The 19,065-nt window shown below is 41.4% G+C and overlaps 1 protein-coding gene across 1 annotated transcript in view; it reads left to right on the top strand.

The window, feature by feature from the left end:
* The first annotated feature begins 1,317 nt into the window (after positions 1-1,317).
* LOC134582960 (sodium/potassium-transporting ATPase subunit alpha-2) overlaps positions 1,318-19,065 on the top strand; it is an 83,139-nt gene continuing 65,391 nt past the window's right edge. The window contains exons 1-8 of the mRNA XM_063439684.1: positions 1,318-1,375; positions 1,628-1,684; positions 10,421-10,525; positions 13,123-13,182; positions 13,784-13,987; positions 14,825-14,938; positions 15,148-15,282; positions 18,097-18,214. Of these exons, the coding sequence (XP_063295754.1) occupies positions 1,673-1,684; positions 10,421-10,525; positions 13,123-13,182; positions 13,784-13,987; positions 14,825-14,938; positions 15,148-15,282; positions 18,097-18,214 (748 nt within the window). The 5' untranslated portion in view covers positions 1,318-1,375; positions 1,628-1,672. The remainder of the gene's footprint in view (positions 1,376-1,627; positions 1,685-10,420; positions 10,526-13,122; positions 13,183-13,783; positions 13,988-14,824; positions 14,939-15,147; positions 15,283-18,096; positions 18,215-19,065) is intronic.

Here is a 19,065-nt window from a genome sequence, read left to right as displayed (position 1 = left end):
TCAACACAGCTATAGAGTGTCCGGTTGGATCCAGACATGACCAGGGTGGGCAGCTGGCTTAGTAATGCCGTATGAGTCTGGGGGCAACCACAGATAGTGCCAACTCGAATCAATACTGTAGTATCTTATGCAATAACATAAATGCTTCATAAAATCTACAGCTGGTGACTCTGCAGAGGAACATAGAGACACGATGATAAAGACAAGAAGTGTACTAAATGCAGAATAAATACAATCATTATATTTATTTATTTAAATATTGTAGCTGTCTATTCAGAAAAGAGCAAGGCCTGTTGGACCACAGAACTGACTATCTTAAGATACTGAAGGCTGTCTTTATGACTTGGGACTAAAGTGAGCGATGATTACAATGTCAAAAGCTGCAGCAAAAAATGGGCCAAGCTTCCACAAGAAAATAAGCCAATAAAGCATAGAATTTGTGTTTTTCCACCCGGAGGCGAAATAAATTAAAAATGTGTTTGTTTGTTTTTTTATCATGTGATGAAATCCATTAACGTTATTTATCCAGCTACACAAACACAACAGGGAGGTCTGTCCAAGACACTACATTTGCACAAAGCCCAGGAGGCAGGTGAGAGACAACAAGGAATGGTTCGAGGGGTGAGGACCACAGGAGACAGAGGGAGCTGGGTAGGAAGATTGGGGGAGAGAAGATGTTTCAAGGGAGGGGGGCTGCTGTGAAAGTAGATCAGAGAGACCTAATTAAAAAATAAAAGCATAGCTTTAAAAGAGTGTTCTCGGAAAATAGAGGTATTTAGGGCAGAGGGACAAAAATGTCCAGAAAAAAGGAATGCAGGGAATAAGATTATTAAAAAGGAAGGGGGGACGTAGGCTGGTATCACCTAGCTACAGGTATGCAGAGAGACATAATTCTGATGTGCTCTGAAAATGGAGAAAAAAAAATGTCTGATGAATTAAAAAACGGAGTCCTTAAGGTACCCTAGATCAAAGATGAACCTTGGCACTCCATATGTTTGTGAACTACATTTACTATGACGTGGAAACTGCTGAAATATTTGCGGGTTTCAAGAAGAATCATTAGAGAAATGGCAGAGGAATATTGTAAGAAAATAATGGGAAGAGAAATAGTGAGAATTGCCGGGGAAAGAGAAATTAATTAACGTGTAGAAAAGTGGAGGAAATGGAACGAGCGAGCGTAACGAGGCAAGTGATGTGAGGGGCGAGGAATGGATCTGAGAATAAAAGATAAATTTAGAAATAAGGGCAGAGAGGGGCGGGAGGAAGGGAGAGCAAAAGAGAAGAGAGAATGAAGAAATGAGAAAATACAAAGTGACAGACACATAAAGCAAAGGAGAGAACGGCAGAGACAAAACAACAGAGGGACAAGACGGGGGTAGGGCTTTTTGTCTTCCCCCCTTCCCAAGCTTCCCAGCCAAACTTTTTCAGCTGGCTTCAGTATTTCAGGGGGGCAGATGGAAGGCCCCCAATCTCCAATAGGGAGGGAGGAGTTTTGACCAAACCAGCTCCAATTTCAACAAGTGATCCTTTCCACAGAAGGAGAAAGACCTACTGACAGCTATTTAGAGAATATTTACATTCAATCTTGGTTTTTATTATTATTGGTATTTTTTTTTCTTCATTTTAGGACCACTGACTTCCCACCAGAGAATTTCCCAGGGAACATAAAAAGATGGGGAGAGGGGTACGTATTTATTGTACATTCATACAGGTCTTCTTGTGTGCTCACTTGACTGTGTGTATATTTTTTATTACAGTGCCGCAGAACATGTTGGTGCCTTGCGGTATAAATATTTTAATGAGTACATTTATCAGTGAAGTTATGTGCACACATTATACCATCAAGACTTTGTCCTGGAGGATCTTAATGCTGGGGTTAGATACATGAATAGCTAGAAATGGCACTATCACAATTTAGATGATCTTGGTGGATTTCATGCAGGTGTTACGTTTTTATATGTTGTGATATAGAAAAATACTGTATATGTGTTAAGTATTTTGTTTTTATTAATTATAATACAATTCTAGTAGCACTGTTTATATATCCTAAGTAGAATGAGGTCACTCATCCCATGAATTAAACATCTTATTCAGATGTGTAGAAATTGAACGCACCAGAGTAGTTGTAAGTTGTCTTACAATGTATTGAGATAATTGCATGCTGTGATACAGTAGTATTTAGTGACATGGAAAATACATATTAACAGAAAATTAATGACACTGTTTAAAGTTTAGTTGCTGATTACTATGACTGCAGATCATTGTATATGTGGATCACCTAGAGATCATTGTATGCGGATCACATAGAGATCATGGTATGTGGATCACATAAAGATCATGGTATGTGGATCCCCCAGAGATCATTGTATGTGGATCACATAGAGATCATTGTCTGTGGATCCCCCAGAGATCATTGTATGTGGATCACATAAAGATCATTGTATGTGTATCACCTAGAGATCGTTGTATGTGGATCACATAGAGATCATGGTATGTGTGGATCACCTAAAGATCATTGTATGTGGATCACCTAGAGATCATTGTACGTGGGTAACCTAGAGATCCTTGTATGTGGATCCCCCAGAGATCCTTGTATGTGGATCCCCCAGAGATCATTGTATGTGGATCCCCCAGAGATCCTTGTATGTGGATCCCCCAGAGATCATTGTATGTGGATCCCCCAGAGATCCTTGTATGTGGATCCCCCAGAGATCATTGTATGTGGATCCCCCAGAGATCATTGTATGTGTGGATCCCCCAGAGATCATTGCATGTGGATCACCTAGAGATCATTGTATGTGTGGATCACCTAGAGATCATTGTATGTGTATCCCCCAGAGATCATGGTATGTGGATCACATAAAGATCATTGTATGTGGATCACCTAGAGATCATTGTGCGTGGGTAACCTAGAGATCATTGTATGTGGATCCCCCAGAGATCATTGTCTGTGGATCCTCCAGAGATCATTGTATGAGGATCACCTAGAGATCACTGTATGTGGATCACCTAGAGTTCATTGCATGTGTGGATCACCTAGAGATCACTGTATGTGGATCACCTAGAGATCACTGTATGTGGATCACCTAGAGTTCATTGCATGTGTGGATCACCTAGAGATCATTGTATGTGGGTAACCTAGAAATCATTGTATGTGGATCCCCCAGAGATCATGGTATGTGGATCACCTAGAGATCATTTTACGTGGGTAACCTAGAGATCATTGTATGTGTGGATCCCCCAGAGTTCATTGTATGTGGATCACTTAGAGATAATTGTATGTGGATCCCCCAGAGATCATTGTATGTGTGGATCACCTAGAGATCATTGTATGTGTAGATCACTGAGAGATCTCTGTGTACATGTGGATGACCTGGAGATCACAGTTATATGTGGATCACCTGGAGTTCTCTGTGTGCATGGATTACCTAGAGATCAATGTGGATAATCCATCTGGAGATCATATTGTGTGCATGAATTACCTGGGGATCACTGTGTCTAGATCACCTGGAGATCACTGCGTTGTCATCTGAAAATATCTTGTATGCAGTGGCGTACACATGACCCATGGGGCCCCGGTGCGAAAATTGATCCGTGGGCCCCCCCCACCCCTCGCGCTTACTCTGCGGGGGCCGGGGCAGCAACACATTGCGGCGGGCACCTGGTCGCAGGGGTTGCAGGGCTGCGACCGCGGTATGTACGCCAGTGCATGCAGATGCACACACACTTAAAGGACCACTACAGACACCCAGATCACATCAGCTCAATGAAGTGGTCTAGGTGTCAGGTCCCTCTAGTTTTAACCCTGCAGCTGAAAGCATAGCAGTTTCAGAGAAACTGTTATGTTTCACTGAGGGTTAATCCAGCCTCTAGTGGCTGTCTCACTGACAGCCGCTAGAGGCGCTTCCGCCATTTTAAGACACTGAACGTCCATAGGAAAGCATTAAGTAATGCTTTCCTATGGGCGGTTTTAATGCGTGCGCGGCTCTTGCCGTGCATGCGCATTCGGAGCTAAGAGGCGGAGGGATCCCCAGCGCCATGGGAGTCCGGCGCTGGAGAAAGGTAAGTGCTGAAGACACACACACACACACTCTCACGAACAAATGCATACACACTAGCTAACAGACACACACATTTACTGACATAGACACACTCAGCGGCAGACATACATACACACTCACTTACAAAACATACACTCTCACTGACAAACACACTCACTAACAGACATAAAACAGACTCACTAACACACACACACAAACACACTCAGTAACAGACACACTCACTGACACTCACTAGCAGACACACACACTCTAACACAAGCACCAACACACACACTCACACTAACACACTAACACACACACACTAACACTCACACACTAACACTCACACACACACACACACTAACACACACTCACTCACACACACTCACTCACACACACACACACACTTACACTCACACACACACACACACTAACACTCACACACTAACACTCACTCACACTAACACACACACACACACTAACACTCACACACACTAACACTCACTCACACTCACTCACACACACTAACACTCACACACACTAACACTCACACACACTAACACTCACACACACTAACACTCACACACACTAACACTCAGACACTTACACTCACACACTTACACTCACACACACTTACACATGTTTTTTTTTTTAAATTTAATCCCCCCAGCCTCCCTACCTTTTGGAGTGCTGAGGGGAATCCCTGGGGTCCAGTGGTGCTGCTGGGCTCCTAGGCGGGCAGTCAGGCTGGCCGGTGCGCGAGGGAGCACTCTCCCCTGAGTGCTTCCTCTTCAGCTCCCTCGCGCGCCGCGTAGGGATGCCGGCGCCGGAAGATGATGTCATCTTCCGGCTCCGGTATCAGTGCGGTGCACGAGGGAGCTGAAGAGGAAGCACTCAGGGGAGAGTACTCCCTCGCGCACCGGCCAGCCTGACTGCCCGCCGGGTGTAAGCAGGGCCAGCCTCGGGGGGGCCCGGAGGTGGCCGGCTCCTGGGCCCCCCAGGAGAAGAGGCTGGCCCAGTGGGTACATACAGGGTCGCAGGGGCGGCCGGGCCCCCTGGTGGGCCGGGCCCGGTCGCAGCCGCGACCCCTGCGACCCTGGTATGTACGCCACTGCTTGTATGTGTAGATATCCTAGATCACTATGTGCAAATCACCTGGAGTTCACTACGTGAATATTACTTAGAGATCATTGTATGTGTGGATCACCTAGAGATCATTGTATGTGGATTACCTAGAGATCATTGTATGTGTGGATCACCTAGAGATCATTGGATGTGGATTACCTAGAGATCATTGGATGTGGATTACCTAGAGATCATTGTATGTGTGGATCACCTAGAAATCATTGGATGTGTGGATCACCTAGAGATCATTGGATGTGTGGATCACCTAGAGATCACATAGTGTGCATAACTATGCATATATGGATCACCAGGATATCACAATGTATGTGCGAATAACCTAGAGTTAATAACCTGGAATAACCTCCAGTGGAGATCAGTGTCTAGATAACCTGGAAATCTTTGTGTATGTGCGGATATCCCTGTGATCACCATGCGCAAGAAACACTCAGCAATAAGTGATTTACACACACCTGGTGATCACTTTGTGTATGAATGACCTGGAGGTCAATGTGTGTGGATTACTTGCAGACCACTGTGCGTGAGGACATTGCTGTGTGTATGTGTCACGTCTAGATCAGTGCAAGTGTGGATTATCTTGGGATCCCTGACTCGGAGTATGTATGGATGACATTGAGATCACTAGGTCTGTGTGTGTATGTGTGTGTGTGTGGATGACCAGGAAATCAATATGCGGATCACTTGGAGATGTGTGAACAAGCTGCAGATCAGTATGTGTATGGATTACCTGGGTGCCCCACCTGTATTAATTACCTAGAGATTATGTTGTGTATGGACCACCATCTGAAAATCCCTGTGTATATGGATCACTTAAAGATACCATCTCCATCTGGAGGTCACCATGGGAAAGTCTCCCCTGGCGATCACAGTATGGATCACGTAGAGCTCAGCGCACATGGGCCTTCTGGGTATCACTTGTGTGCATACATTACCTGGAGATTAATGAATGTGGATCACAAGGAGGTCGGTGGTTGTGTATGGATCACACGGAGATCATGGATTGTATGAAAGACCTAGGATGTTACTATATGTGGATCAAGCAATGATAACTCTGTGCATGGACTCCCACCTAGAGATAAATGTTCATATGGATTAGATGAGAGCAATGTATCTGTGGATTAAGTTATATGAGATCACTGTGTGTGTCATCAGGAGATGTATGTATGGACCTCTTGGGTAACACTGTGTTTTCATATGAATCACCTAAACATGTAGATCACTATGTAAAAGGATCATCTGGAAAGCCCTATATTTATATCCTTGGAAGATCCTTGTCTATAGGTATCACCTAAAGCCTATATTAGCATTATTGACATAGCATTCCCTATTGGATATATGTCAGTCAGAGATCAGATGGAGATCCCTGTGTTTATAGATCAGATGGAGATCACTGTGGGTATAGATCCGATTGAGATTACAGTGGTTATAGATACGATTGAGATCACTGTGGGTATAGATCAGATGGAGATCGCTGTGGTTATAGATCACATGGAGAGATCACAGTGGTTAAAGATAAGATTGAGATCACTGTGGGTATATTATTATTATTATAATTATTGCCATTTTATAGCACCAACAGATTCCGTAGCGCTTTACAATATTATAAGGAGGGGATTAAACTATAAACAAGACAATTACAAAAACAACTTACTGGAACAATAGGTTGAGGACCCTGCTCAAATGAGTTTACAGTCTATAGGAGGTGGGGTATAAAACACAATAGGACAGTTATAGATCAGACGGAGACCCTGTGAGTACAGATCAGGCGGAGGTCCCTGTGTGAATAGATCAGATGGAGATCACTGTGGGTATAGATCAGATGGAGATCACTGTGGGTATAGAGCAAATGGATTTTCCTGAGATTATAGATTAGACAGAGATCCCTGTGGTTACAGATCAGATAGAGATCTTGGTGGGTATGGATCAGGTGGAGATCATGGTGGGTACAGAGCAGACAGAGATCCCTGTGGTTATAGATTAGATACAGATCCCTGTGGGTATAGATCAGAAGAAGATCAATGTGGTTATAGATCAGATAGTGTTTCCTGTGGTTATAGATCAAATGGAGACCCCTGTGGGTACAGATCATATGGATTTCCCTGCAGGTATAGATTCCAGTTGTCACAGATCAGGTGGAGATCCTTGGGGTTATAGATCAGGTGGAAATCTCTGTGGTTATTAATTATATGGAGATCTCTGTGGGTATACATCAGATAGAGATCTATGTGGGTACATATCAGAAGGAGATCCCTGTTGTTGTAGATTAGATAGAGAGCCTGGTGGGTATAGATCGATTGAAGATCCAGGTGAGTATAGATCAGATGGCATTTCCTGTTGTTATACATCAGATGGAGATCCTTGTGGCAATATATCAGATGGAGATCTATGTGTGTACAGATCAGCTGGAGATCTCTGTGAGTATAGATCACATGGAGATCACTGAGGTTCTAGATCAGATGGAGATCACTGTGGGTATAGATCACATGGAGATCACTGAGGTTCTAGATCAGATGGAGATCACTGTGGGTATAAATCACATGGAGATCACTGAGGTTCTAGATCAGATGGAGATCACTGCGGGTATAGATCAGATGGAGATCCTGACGGTTATAGATCAGAGGGAGATCACTGTGGGTATAGATCAATTTGATATCCTGATGGATACAGATCAGATGAAGGTCCCTATAGGCACAGATCAGATGGCGATCCCTGTGGTTACAGATCAGATAGAGAACTTGGTGGGTATAGATCATATGGAGATCATGGTGGGTAAAGAGCAGATTGGGTTTCCTGTGGTTATAGATTAGACACAGATCCCTGTGGGTATAGATCAGAAGAAGATCAGATGGATTTTCCTACGGATATAGATCAAATGGAGATCCCTGTTGTTTTAGATTAGATGTAGATTCTGGTGGGTATATATCAGATGGCATTCCTTGTGGCTATATATCAAATGCATTTCCCTCTGGGTATAGATCAGATGGAGGTTCCTGTGGGTATAGATCAGGTGGACATCCTGGTGGGTACAGAACCAATGGAGATCCTGGTGGGTACAGATTAGACACATTTCCCTGGGATTATAGATTAGATGGGACTCCCTGGGGATATAGATCAGATGAAGATCCATGTACATATGTATTAATTTCCAGAACACAGCTCTAAATAAAACGTGGGCATCTTTTTCCCAAAAAGAGCTTAATTATAGTGTTTTTTTGTGGTAACTGGACCAAAATGTACTCATTTTCATATTGACATCCTTTTAAAACGCACTGATTAGCCATATTATTTAGATTTTATCATCGCACTGGCAGATTCACCATGATTTCCTGGATATATATCACATGTTGATGGATGGCACTGCCTAGCAGTATGCAGAACTCACACGCTGCAATACGTCCTCTGAGCTATCTAAGCAAACGTCCTCTGAGCTATCTAAGCAAACTGCTCTCTTTAGACAAATGCTGAGTACAGCTGCCATAAAGTACAGGGCAGAACTATCCAAATATTTCCCAACTAGACAAAGAAGGGACACTTGTCCGGGAACACATTATGGATCTGGTATACCTATTGTAGGGTGGAGGTGCAATTCCAAATGAATGGCCAGCCTTGTATCTTTCCAAAGGCGACCTTGAAGACATAAATTCATGTTACGGTTCATAAAGCACTCTTGACTCCGTTTAGTAAATATAAACAGTTGTTTCTGCAAGCCATTTGTTTATGTAATTAGGCCGCACCTGCTATTCAAAGGCAATCCAGTGATTCCTTCCTAACTAAAGCAAGAAGTTACTGAATGCAAGCGATGCGTAAAGAAACCAAGTAAAATAGAACAGCTTCTCTAATGATATAAACAATATGTTAAAACATTTAAGGGTGGTTGGGAAACACACTAGTTCACTGTAGTTTTCTTTTAGCACAAAAGGTTAGCTAGGTTTTTCTCACTACCTAAACCAAAGAGATCTGGCCAAAAGGAATCCTGGTGAAAATCTTAAGGGACATTGAGAACGTCAGCTTTTGTCCGGGTGGAATGAATGTTTTATTTGCTGGGATGACCTATGATCTCTGGATGGTAAATAGAGATTAGGGTCAAGCTTCCCAAGGAATTTATTCTCTGGGATTCAACAGTTCAACCTTTTCCATCTCTCCCGTCTTTTTGAATATACATGTTTCGAGGGTGTTTATAAAAAAGTTAGCTTAGTGTGGTTTAGATATTTCCTTTCGAGGGACACTCGAAGCACCACCTTTAGTTTGGTATACAGGTGTTGCCATTATTTTAAAACATATGATGGCATAACCCGCTGTAAATACACCTCTACCAGGTGTGTGTCATAAATTAGACTTATCAAGAATGGTACAGTGGAACATTGTTGCGTTTTCGCAATGCTGAACCAACGTTTTAGCTTTTTTGCCATCAAGTTATCATTTAGCAACAACAGGAGAGCAGGCACAGGTTATTGCCTTCTGCTGGGGAAGTGAGGAATTTTCACAGTAGTGTTTAAATCAGGCCACTATACTGCTCTAGGCAAGCTATCTGCCAGCGTTTTAAAACGTCTTTAATTACGATTGCTATACAGATCATCATGTTATGTTTTGAAAAATATTTTGCACAGGGATTAAAATGATTACTTCTACATGAGATGTTACTAAATTGAGCACAGTTTAAAAATAGAATAAAATTATTTGGATTAGTCTAAAGAAATGCAGGGTGATAAAACTTAAAGTGATAGTACAGGATGCAGGACACCCTTTTAAATATAACATATACCCAGCATGCCCTTTGAATGTATAAAACTCTGTATCTTCTTATTTAACTTAATCAGTAATATTATAATTTAAAAAGGGTTTGACCTAGTAAACGTTCAGCTAAAACAGTTAACTGTGGACAACAAGATTCCATTTGGAACTTAGTGAACAGACCTCTATGTTTAAGGACCCTCTATGTTTGCCTGTGTGTTGGAAAAGCGAGCTAAAACAGGGGTGCCCAAAAGGTTGACCCCAGATGTTTTAAACTACAGCTACCATACTGCTTTGTCATTCTAAAGGCATTCTAAGGGCATGCAAAGCATCATGGGAGTTGTCATTCTACAACATCTGGAAATCTACCTTTTGGGCAGCCCTGGGCGAAAACTTGTATTTTCACAGATGTTGCTTTGTATAGGGTATGTTTGTAGAAAGTGGCTTTGGGGACATGTTAAATCATCCCGTTACAAAGCTTCATTGAATTATTTTATATTTATCAGGATGGACGGGAGTATTCGCCAGCCGCCACCAACGCGGACAATGGTGGGGGCAAAAAGAAGCAGAAAGAGAAGGAAATGGATGAGCTGAAGAAAGAAGTGACGATGGTTGGTATAACCTGCGAAATCACAGCATTGATCTGTTTACCTTGTTCTCTGATACGATCATTACTATAGTGTGGCTACTGTGTTACAATCTTTACAAAAAATGAAACATTAAACGGTTAATTAGCTACCCTCTTGGTTAGTTATGGGAAGCAGAGGATACATTTGTGTGTATAATGGATCTTGTAAGAGATGTCATAGAGAATAAACAAAAAAAAAAAATGCCATTCTACCTGTGTATGATTTACTGAGAAGATTATAGGCTTAAAAAGTAACTTTTAATAAATAAATCTAAAATAAAAATATATTAAAGAAAAATAATAATATGAACAGCAGGAGTGAGTGGAGACTACACAGCGAGTAAAACTCTGTGACTACTTATACAAGCTGTAAAAGTGTATACATAATAACACTAATGCTGAAGCAATACTGTTTTACTACAATATAACATCAGGGTATTCCCAAGTAATAGAAGTGATACTATATTATATATCACTAATAGCTGTAACAAGAGGGGGGAGATAAGACAACTGCTAAACCAGTGCTGTCAATAGTTAAAAGATTTATGGATAAGTAAATCCCTACATGATAGTACAACTAACGACATGGGTAAGCTCAACATACAATAATTGATAATGTTCTATGGTGCTTAACCTCTGAAAGATCCAAGATGATGGTTCAGCTCAGACAGATTTCTGACAGACGGCGATTAGCCAGTTAAATATCACAAAAGCTGCCTAGATCATAGCAGCGTATTGATAATAAATTAAGGTTGCTGTCAAGCAGTAAAGTGTAAAATAAGGGGTTGCTGACCTGGCTCCGTTTTTTAGATTTATTTATTAAAAGTTACTTTTTAAGCCTATAATCTTCTCAGTAAATCATACACAGGTAGAATGGCATTTTTTTCTTTTTTTGTTTATTCTCTATGATATTCACTATTTAGGGGTTACCCCCCTTTTTTTGTGCCCTCTACCTTGTGATATCTAAATTTTGGCCCTAGGTTATTTCTTTTCATTTTTTTCGTATTGTAAGAGATGTATTTTTCGAGACTGCCTGCAAAAACTTTGTCTAAAGGAGCTTGAGAGCTAAGATTGTAAAGGTCCAAGTAGGGTATTTTATTCCTTTTTTTCTGTTAATTAGTCTGACTACACTGTACAGTTAGATTGTATTGTTCACAATATCGGACACAGAATATATATCAACCCTGACAATATATACTATAACAGTACAATGAATCACAAGGAATCTTGTACAATATAAAGCTTGCAAAATGCATTTGTATGATGCTCTGAGCTAAAAGCGTTCTGGGCACGCATGCACGCACACACAAATGTGGCACACACGCAAACATGCACTTTTTTTTTTTTTCAAATAACAGAATTTCTGTTAAAAATATTTTTTTTCTTCCAAATGTACATTATATTGTAACCAGTTGCCTATTCTAATAAAGCTTTCCAGATTTTGAATGTTTGTTTTAGGGACCGTTTATTAGAGTTGATAACTGCGTTTAGTATGACATTTATTTTCTACCCCGTTCTTGTAAACAAATTTAAATATTAAAGGACCACTAAAATCACCCAGACCACTTAATATCAATGAAGTAGTTAGGGTGCAGTGGTCCTGTATGTTTAACCATTGAAGGTAAAACACTGCAGTTTTGTAGAAAGGGCAATATTTATCTTAAAGGGTTAAACATCCCTCTAGTGACAGCTACCAGACATTCGCTTAAGCTGCACTGACCAATAAAACTCATAGAAAACTATTTATATCCTACAAGAAGCATTGGATGTATAAGCGGCAATTGACCATACATGCGCGTCATGTCCCAAATTATCCTCTATTTATTTCATTCATTTTATTGTTAAAGGGGTTGGGGGGGACCAGTTTACACCTCACAAACAGTTTTACCCCAAAGATTTGCTCCAGCACAGTACCGCCCTACCCTCTGTTCTTCCACTTTTTTACAATTTGTCATAATAGAAGGCTTTGGCAGCACCGGGCAGGAGCATGGCTAATTGTCTCAGAGCAGTCAGATCCTCTAAGCCACTCGGTAGCTCCCCATTCATAAAAAAAACTGTTTGAAAAGGTTACGTATCTTTTTCGAGCTGTTTTTAAGAATGGAGGGTTCCTGAGTGGCTTAGAGCGTCAGCTGGCCAGTCTAAGCCAAACAGCAGCACATCTGCCTTCCTTTATGGAGCACAGAGTTTGGGGTTAATTTTAATTTTGACTTAATTTTGATATAGCTGTTATGGAGCCCAAATGGTTTCTTTATTCAGAAATTCTACATGGAGAAATATAGTTTTATAAATATTATTTTTTATATATTATTTAAATCAGGCTTTTTTTCCCCTATAACTTAATCTGTTGATTTAAGCATGTACATCTACAACACGTTTCTCTGTCATAGATACATTTATTTATTTATTTGTGCTATTTTTATTATGAATTTAAAGAAAAAAAAGGCTTAGAATATCTTTTTCAAAAAATAGCACTAAAAATCCACAGTAAAAATGCTCCTGTTTATTCATAGAACTTGAGTTACTGGCAGCATAACAGATTGTGGCAAACCTGGAACTCTTTATTTTTTTTTGTTTTGACAGGAAGATCATAAACTAACTTTGGAAGAAGTGGCACGAAAATATGGAACTGATCTGGTGAAGGTATGGTGAAGCAATTATAATAAATGCATTTCTATCATCTTCTCTACTACATTCTGAGAAAATTATTGCATTAGCTTTATCACATACGTATTGCTTACTTTTTTTTATTTTTAATTTAAATATACCATATTTTTGTTATTGTTTTGTAAATTTTGAGGCTATATAAACTGCTTGCAATGTATAACATAACAGAATTCTATTTATATCTTTCATTTCATCTATCCAGTGTGCTAGCCAAATGGCTCAATAAATACATTTAAAAAAAAAGAAGAAATAGAAAATTACAAAAAAGAAATTGTTAGAAATTGTTTCAGGTGAATCCAACATGACTCTACATCACATTCAGAATGTCCCTAATCATTCCTAAAATGCATAGCTTTTGGGACAAGTTTGAGAGCATACAATAATAATGTGAATTACGACCATGCAATTAGCTGGTCTTCCAGTGTCTGAATGAATTAGTAATTGATTAATTAGTAATCATACAACACATCCATTTTGCTTTAAGGGTGTCTCATCCTGGTGGCACCAGCATCAGTATGTATCGGAATGCTTAATCATCTCATTACAAGGTTGGTTGGAATTCTCTCTCGTTAAATAGGGTTTGACAAACGCTCGCGCAGCAGAGGTATTGGCCCAAGATGGACCTAACGCCCTAACACCACCTCCAACCACTCCAGAGTGGGTGAAGTTTTGCCGCCAGTTGTTTGGTGGCTTTTCCATTCTCCTCTGGATTGGTGCAATCCTCTGCTTCCTGGCGTATGGAATTCAAATTGCAATGGAGGATGAACCTATTAATGACAATGTAAGTATAAGGCTTATCCAAGGTATATCTTATATAACTCTGTAATCCCAGATTGGCGAAGATAATTCTATCATTCTGAGACATTCTAGATATGGAGACAAACTCATAACTATTCCTTCCTGAGTCCTTTTAAATTAAGAGCCACTCTGACAGCACATCAAGAAACCATTTGGGTATTCAGACCAACTGTGGTAACTCTACTACTATGTAAATCTTCTGGACGTAAAGCCAAACTCCAATTATTCTACTATCCATGTAAGGCTTTAGACCAAGATATGATTGCGCAAATATTGGCAAAATCCAGTTCCTGATTTGTGTTAGGATGGCTCAAACCTGCCCTTCACAATGTAATGACGTTACTATCATCACGCACAACAAGAACATAACGTCATCACGAAACGTAGACATTTTTTAAATTATTCTCACATCCAGTAAACCATAAATAGATAAACAAATCCTGGAAACTCTCACATCGAGAGTCATTCTAGGTACAGAGCAAAACTCTGATAGCACATCAAGAAACCCTTTGGGTATTGAGACCAACTGTGGTAACTCTACGAGTATGTAAATCTTCTAGACGTAAAAGAAAAAACTCTAATAATAGAACAATAATTCTTCTATCCAGATAAGGCTTTAGACCAGGATATGTAGTGTGACTGTGAAGTTCAAATAGAGATTGTTCTATCCTTTCAGTGGGGATGTCCAGATAGATATTAGAAATGAAGAGCAGAGTAAAGATGTAGATGAGGTTTTATCTCTGTTACAAATGATCATGCGTATTTTATCCACTGCCTATCGTGTCCTCACTACAATACCGTTTACTTGTTTATGTTGTAGTTGTACCTCGGAGTGGTCTTGGCCGCTGTTGTCATTGTCACAGGATGTTTCTCTTATTATCAAGAAGCAAAAAGTTCAAAGATCATGGATTCTTTCAAAAACATGGTACCCCAGGTAGGTTATCCTTGGAGGGAGTTTTGTAGTAAAAAGTTCATAATAGATATAATTATTGCAGTCTTCCTAATTGTTGCTAATGTGCTTCCGGGACCAAACATTCATAGTAATTTAAAAGGGTAATAATGCATTATCCAGGAAACCTCTTTGGTCCAGTGTCACATCGCTCTGTGAGTAGTGGGACTAATATTTTTGCACCATGTCTGCAGCAAGCACTCGTCATCCGAGAAGAGGAAAAGATTCAAATCAATGCTGAGCATGTAGTGGTCGGTGACCTGGTGGAGATAAAGGGAGGAGACCGTGTACCTGCAGATATCAGAATTATCTCATCACATGGTTGCAAGGTAGGTACAATCATGTATCAACTAACATGCGCATACAGAAACATGTACCAGCCTGTAACCCAGTGTACGATGAACTACAACTAATATAATCAGCCTCTTGCTATAGGCCTTTGTAGTTCATCAGAATTTACTGACAGACTAAATGCTAGTATTGTAAAGGGAGCTATTTATACACTGATCAGCCACCTGCCTAATACCATGTAGGTTCCCCTCATGCTGCCATTTCAGCTCTGATGCATTGAGGCATGGACTCCACAAGACCTCTGATGTGCCCTGTGGTATCTGGCACCAAGACATTAGCAGCAGTTCCTTTAAGTCCTGCAGGTTGCCAGGTGGGGCCTCCATAGATTGGATATGTTGCTCCAGCACATCCCATTGATGCTCTGTCTGAGATCAAATTAAGATCTGGGGAATTAAGAGTCCAAGGCAACACTTTTAATTGGTAATTAATGTTCCTCAAACCATTCTTGAACAAGTTTTGCAGTGTGACAGGGTGCATTATACTGCTACAAGAGGCCACTGCAATCAGGGAACACTATTCCCATGAAGGAGTGTATGTGATCTGCAACAATCTATAGGTAGGTGATTCGTGTCAAAATAACTTCAACATTAATGACCGGACCGAAAGTTTACAAGCAGAATATTTCCCAGAGCATAACTCTGCCTCTGCTATCCTTCATCCCATAGTGCATCCTGCTGCCATCTCTTCCCCAGGTAAACAATGCACATGCACCCAGTCATCCACCTGATCTAAAAGAAAATATAATTTATCAGACCAGGAAAACGTTAGTTCAGATACTCATATACCCATTAAAGGCGCTTTCAGTAGGGGACAGAGGTTATCATGGGTACGCTGACCTGTCTGAGGTTACGCAGCCGCACATGCAGCAAACTTAATGTTCTGGCACATTTCTATCATGGCCAGCATTACGTTCTTAAGCAATTTAAGACCGGACCAGATGGGCAAGTCTTCGCTCCCTATGTGCACACACTAGTGTGGAACCCAGTTCCCCCCCTATGGACCGGCGAGGGTTATCCCACCTCCAGCAGCCCACCTAGATACCAGCATGAAAGTCACAAGATCAAACAAAATGGCAGGTGCACCCTGGTCGTCGGTGCGAGGGCCTCAGCAACTAAGAGACAACTATGTGACAGAAGCGCTAACACGTCTGGACAAAATCTTTGAAAGTTTTTGGGAAAAACTGCACCAACGCATGGCATTACCGCCACTTCCACCTAACCATGAGTCGAGGGAGAGGTGGACAGGGAGGCGAGTCACTTTTAACATGCCACACACCCAAGCCACTGCTGTTCTGGCAGGCAACCCACCCGGACCTAAAGCTGACCGGAGAACACCTCCAAAGCAATGCACAACTCGCAGGCAGACCACCCGCTGCTGGCGGCGATGAAATACAGCTGCCATCTGCCAAGCATGAAGAGGAACAGATAGGGCCTCACGAGGTCGCAGTGCCTGCGGAGCGACGAGATCGACCTACCCGAGGGCATGGGTCTGGGCGGAGGCCTCCACTAGCTCGTATCTCACCATCGCCCTAGGGGTCCAGCACTGCAAGAGACCCACACGGCAGACCCACGGACCCCAACTCTTTGCCCCACAGGGGATGAGCCTGGAAACTGCAAGACCTCGCACACCCAAGCGGTCGGAGCCCGCTAGCCGACAAATCCGGAGCGGGGAAGGCTCCTTATCTGGGCTCCCCCCTACCGTTCAGCGCACCAGCTTGGGACTTAAACCCCGGACAGGTAAGGGTTGACTGCGCAGCTCGGTGACCCCGGAGGGTCTTACCCGTGACCCATGGACTTAGACCCAGTGGGTGGCTGCGGGACGCACCTCTCACACATGGCAGCCCCTGGTGCCAGATTGGGCACAAGCGAGTATTGACTTGAAGTATCTGACCCAGTACCTCACTGTTATTACTGCCACATTTAATTTATACCTAACATGTACCTAACAACAATAATTGCGCTGTTCTTGTATACAAAGATATTGTTTTCTTTAGGTATTGCTCTACTAGCTAATAACTGTGGCTGTGGCACTATAATGCATGACATGCTCTCTTTTAGCCCTGCTGCCACTTCTTTACTGAGCTAGATATCATACTTATCCACAGAAAACACATTGCAGGCAGGTTCCTTAGCCTACCGTTAAACCTTATCTACACTATGTAAGCACTGACCACCCCACTAATTGCTATGCACTACTGTATAGAATGACTTGATACTCCAAGCAAAGACTCCCGTTAACCCTTACATAAAAATGGGACCACATGATCGTGAGTTAAAATGTCCTATACATAGCTGTGGAACACAATGGCGATATGTGGTTAACAAGCCTGAACACCACAGACAATACCACTTTGGGGGTCAACACCGTACGGAGACACTTCAGTTAATCAGCTTGTTTATTTGCTCAGAACCTAGCTCTTATTACACACTTAATTTTAGAATCAGTGAACGCCGCATACCTACTAATATGCTCATCATAATGACGGTTTATGCCAGTTGGTGTCAGTTAGTGTTAGTTAGCTCAGCTAGCTTGGCACATATACTCCAGAGGACGCTAGGTGACTCTTAGGAGGAAAATATTGGTATCTTTAGAAAGACCATTTAATGGCGAGCAAAACAGTATGTAATATGTGTGGGTACAGTAAATGAGTAAGAAAAAAATTACAGCTAAACACAAACAGCCCTGGTTCTTAACAGTAAGAACATTGAAAAACGGTCTGGTCACTAAGGGGTTAAAAGTGATAACGAAATGCTGCATGTACAAAAACCACAACATTGTTATTTATTTGGCAGGTGGACAATTCGTCTTTGACTGGAGAGTCTGAACCACAAACCCGATCACCAGAATTCACTCATGAAAACCCACTGGAGACCAGAAATATTTCTTTCTTCTCCACCAACTGTGTAGAAGGTACGCGCGTAGTGACACAGTCACACCACAAAAAGATACACAAACAAGACATAACTTTTAGCTATACTTACCTTACTGAGAGAGATACTTACCTTGCTAAGAGAGAAACTTACCTTGCTAAGAGAGATACTTACCTTACTGAGAGATATACTTACCTTACTGAGAGAGATACTTACCTTGCTGAGAGATATACTTACCTTGCTGAGAGATATACTTACCTTACTGAGAGAGATACTTACCTTACTGAGAGAGATACTTACCTTGCTGAGAGATATACTTACCTTACTGAGAGAGATACTTACCTTACTGAGAGAGATACTTACCTTGCTAAGAGAGATACTTACCTTACTGAGAGATATACTTACCTTGCTGAGAGATATACTTACCTTACTGAGAGAGATACTTACCTTGCTGAGAGATATACTTACCTTACTGAGAGAGATACTTACCTTGCTAAGAGAGATACTTACCTTACTGCGAGATATACTTACCTTGCTGAGAGATATACTTACCTTGCTGAGAGATATACTTACCTTACTGAGAGAGATACTTACCTTACTGAGAGAGATACTTACCTTGCTAAGAGAGATACTTACCTTACTGCGAGATATACTTACCTTGCTAAGAGAGATACTTACCTTGCTGAGAGATATACTTACCTTGCTGAGGGATATACTTACCTTACTGAGAGAGATACTTACCTTACTGAGAAAGATACTTACCTTGCTAAGAGAGATACTTACCTTACTGCGAGATATACTTACCTTGCTAAGAGAGATACTTACCTTACTGAGAGATATACTTACCTTACTAAGAGAGATACTTACCTTACCTTACTGAGAGAGATACCT

This window comes from Pelobates fuscus, chromosome 13, assembly GCF_036172605.1.
Source record: "Pelobates fuscus isolate aPelFus1 chromosome 13, aPelFus1.pri, whole genome shotgun sequence".
NCBI classification, from domain to species: Eukaryota; Metazoa; Chordata; class Amphibia; order Anura; family Pelobatidae; genus Pelobates; species Pelobates fuscus.
Note: the sequence above shows the minus strand (reverse complement) of the source record. Positions and strands in the feature narration are given on the sequence as shown.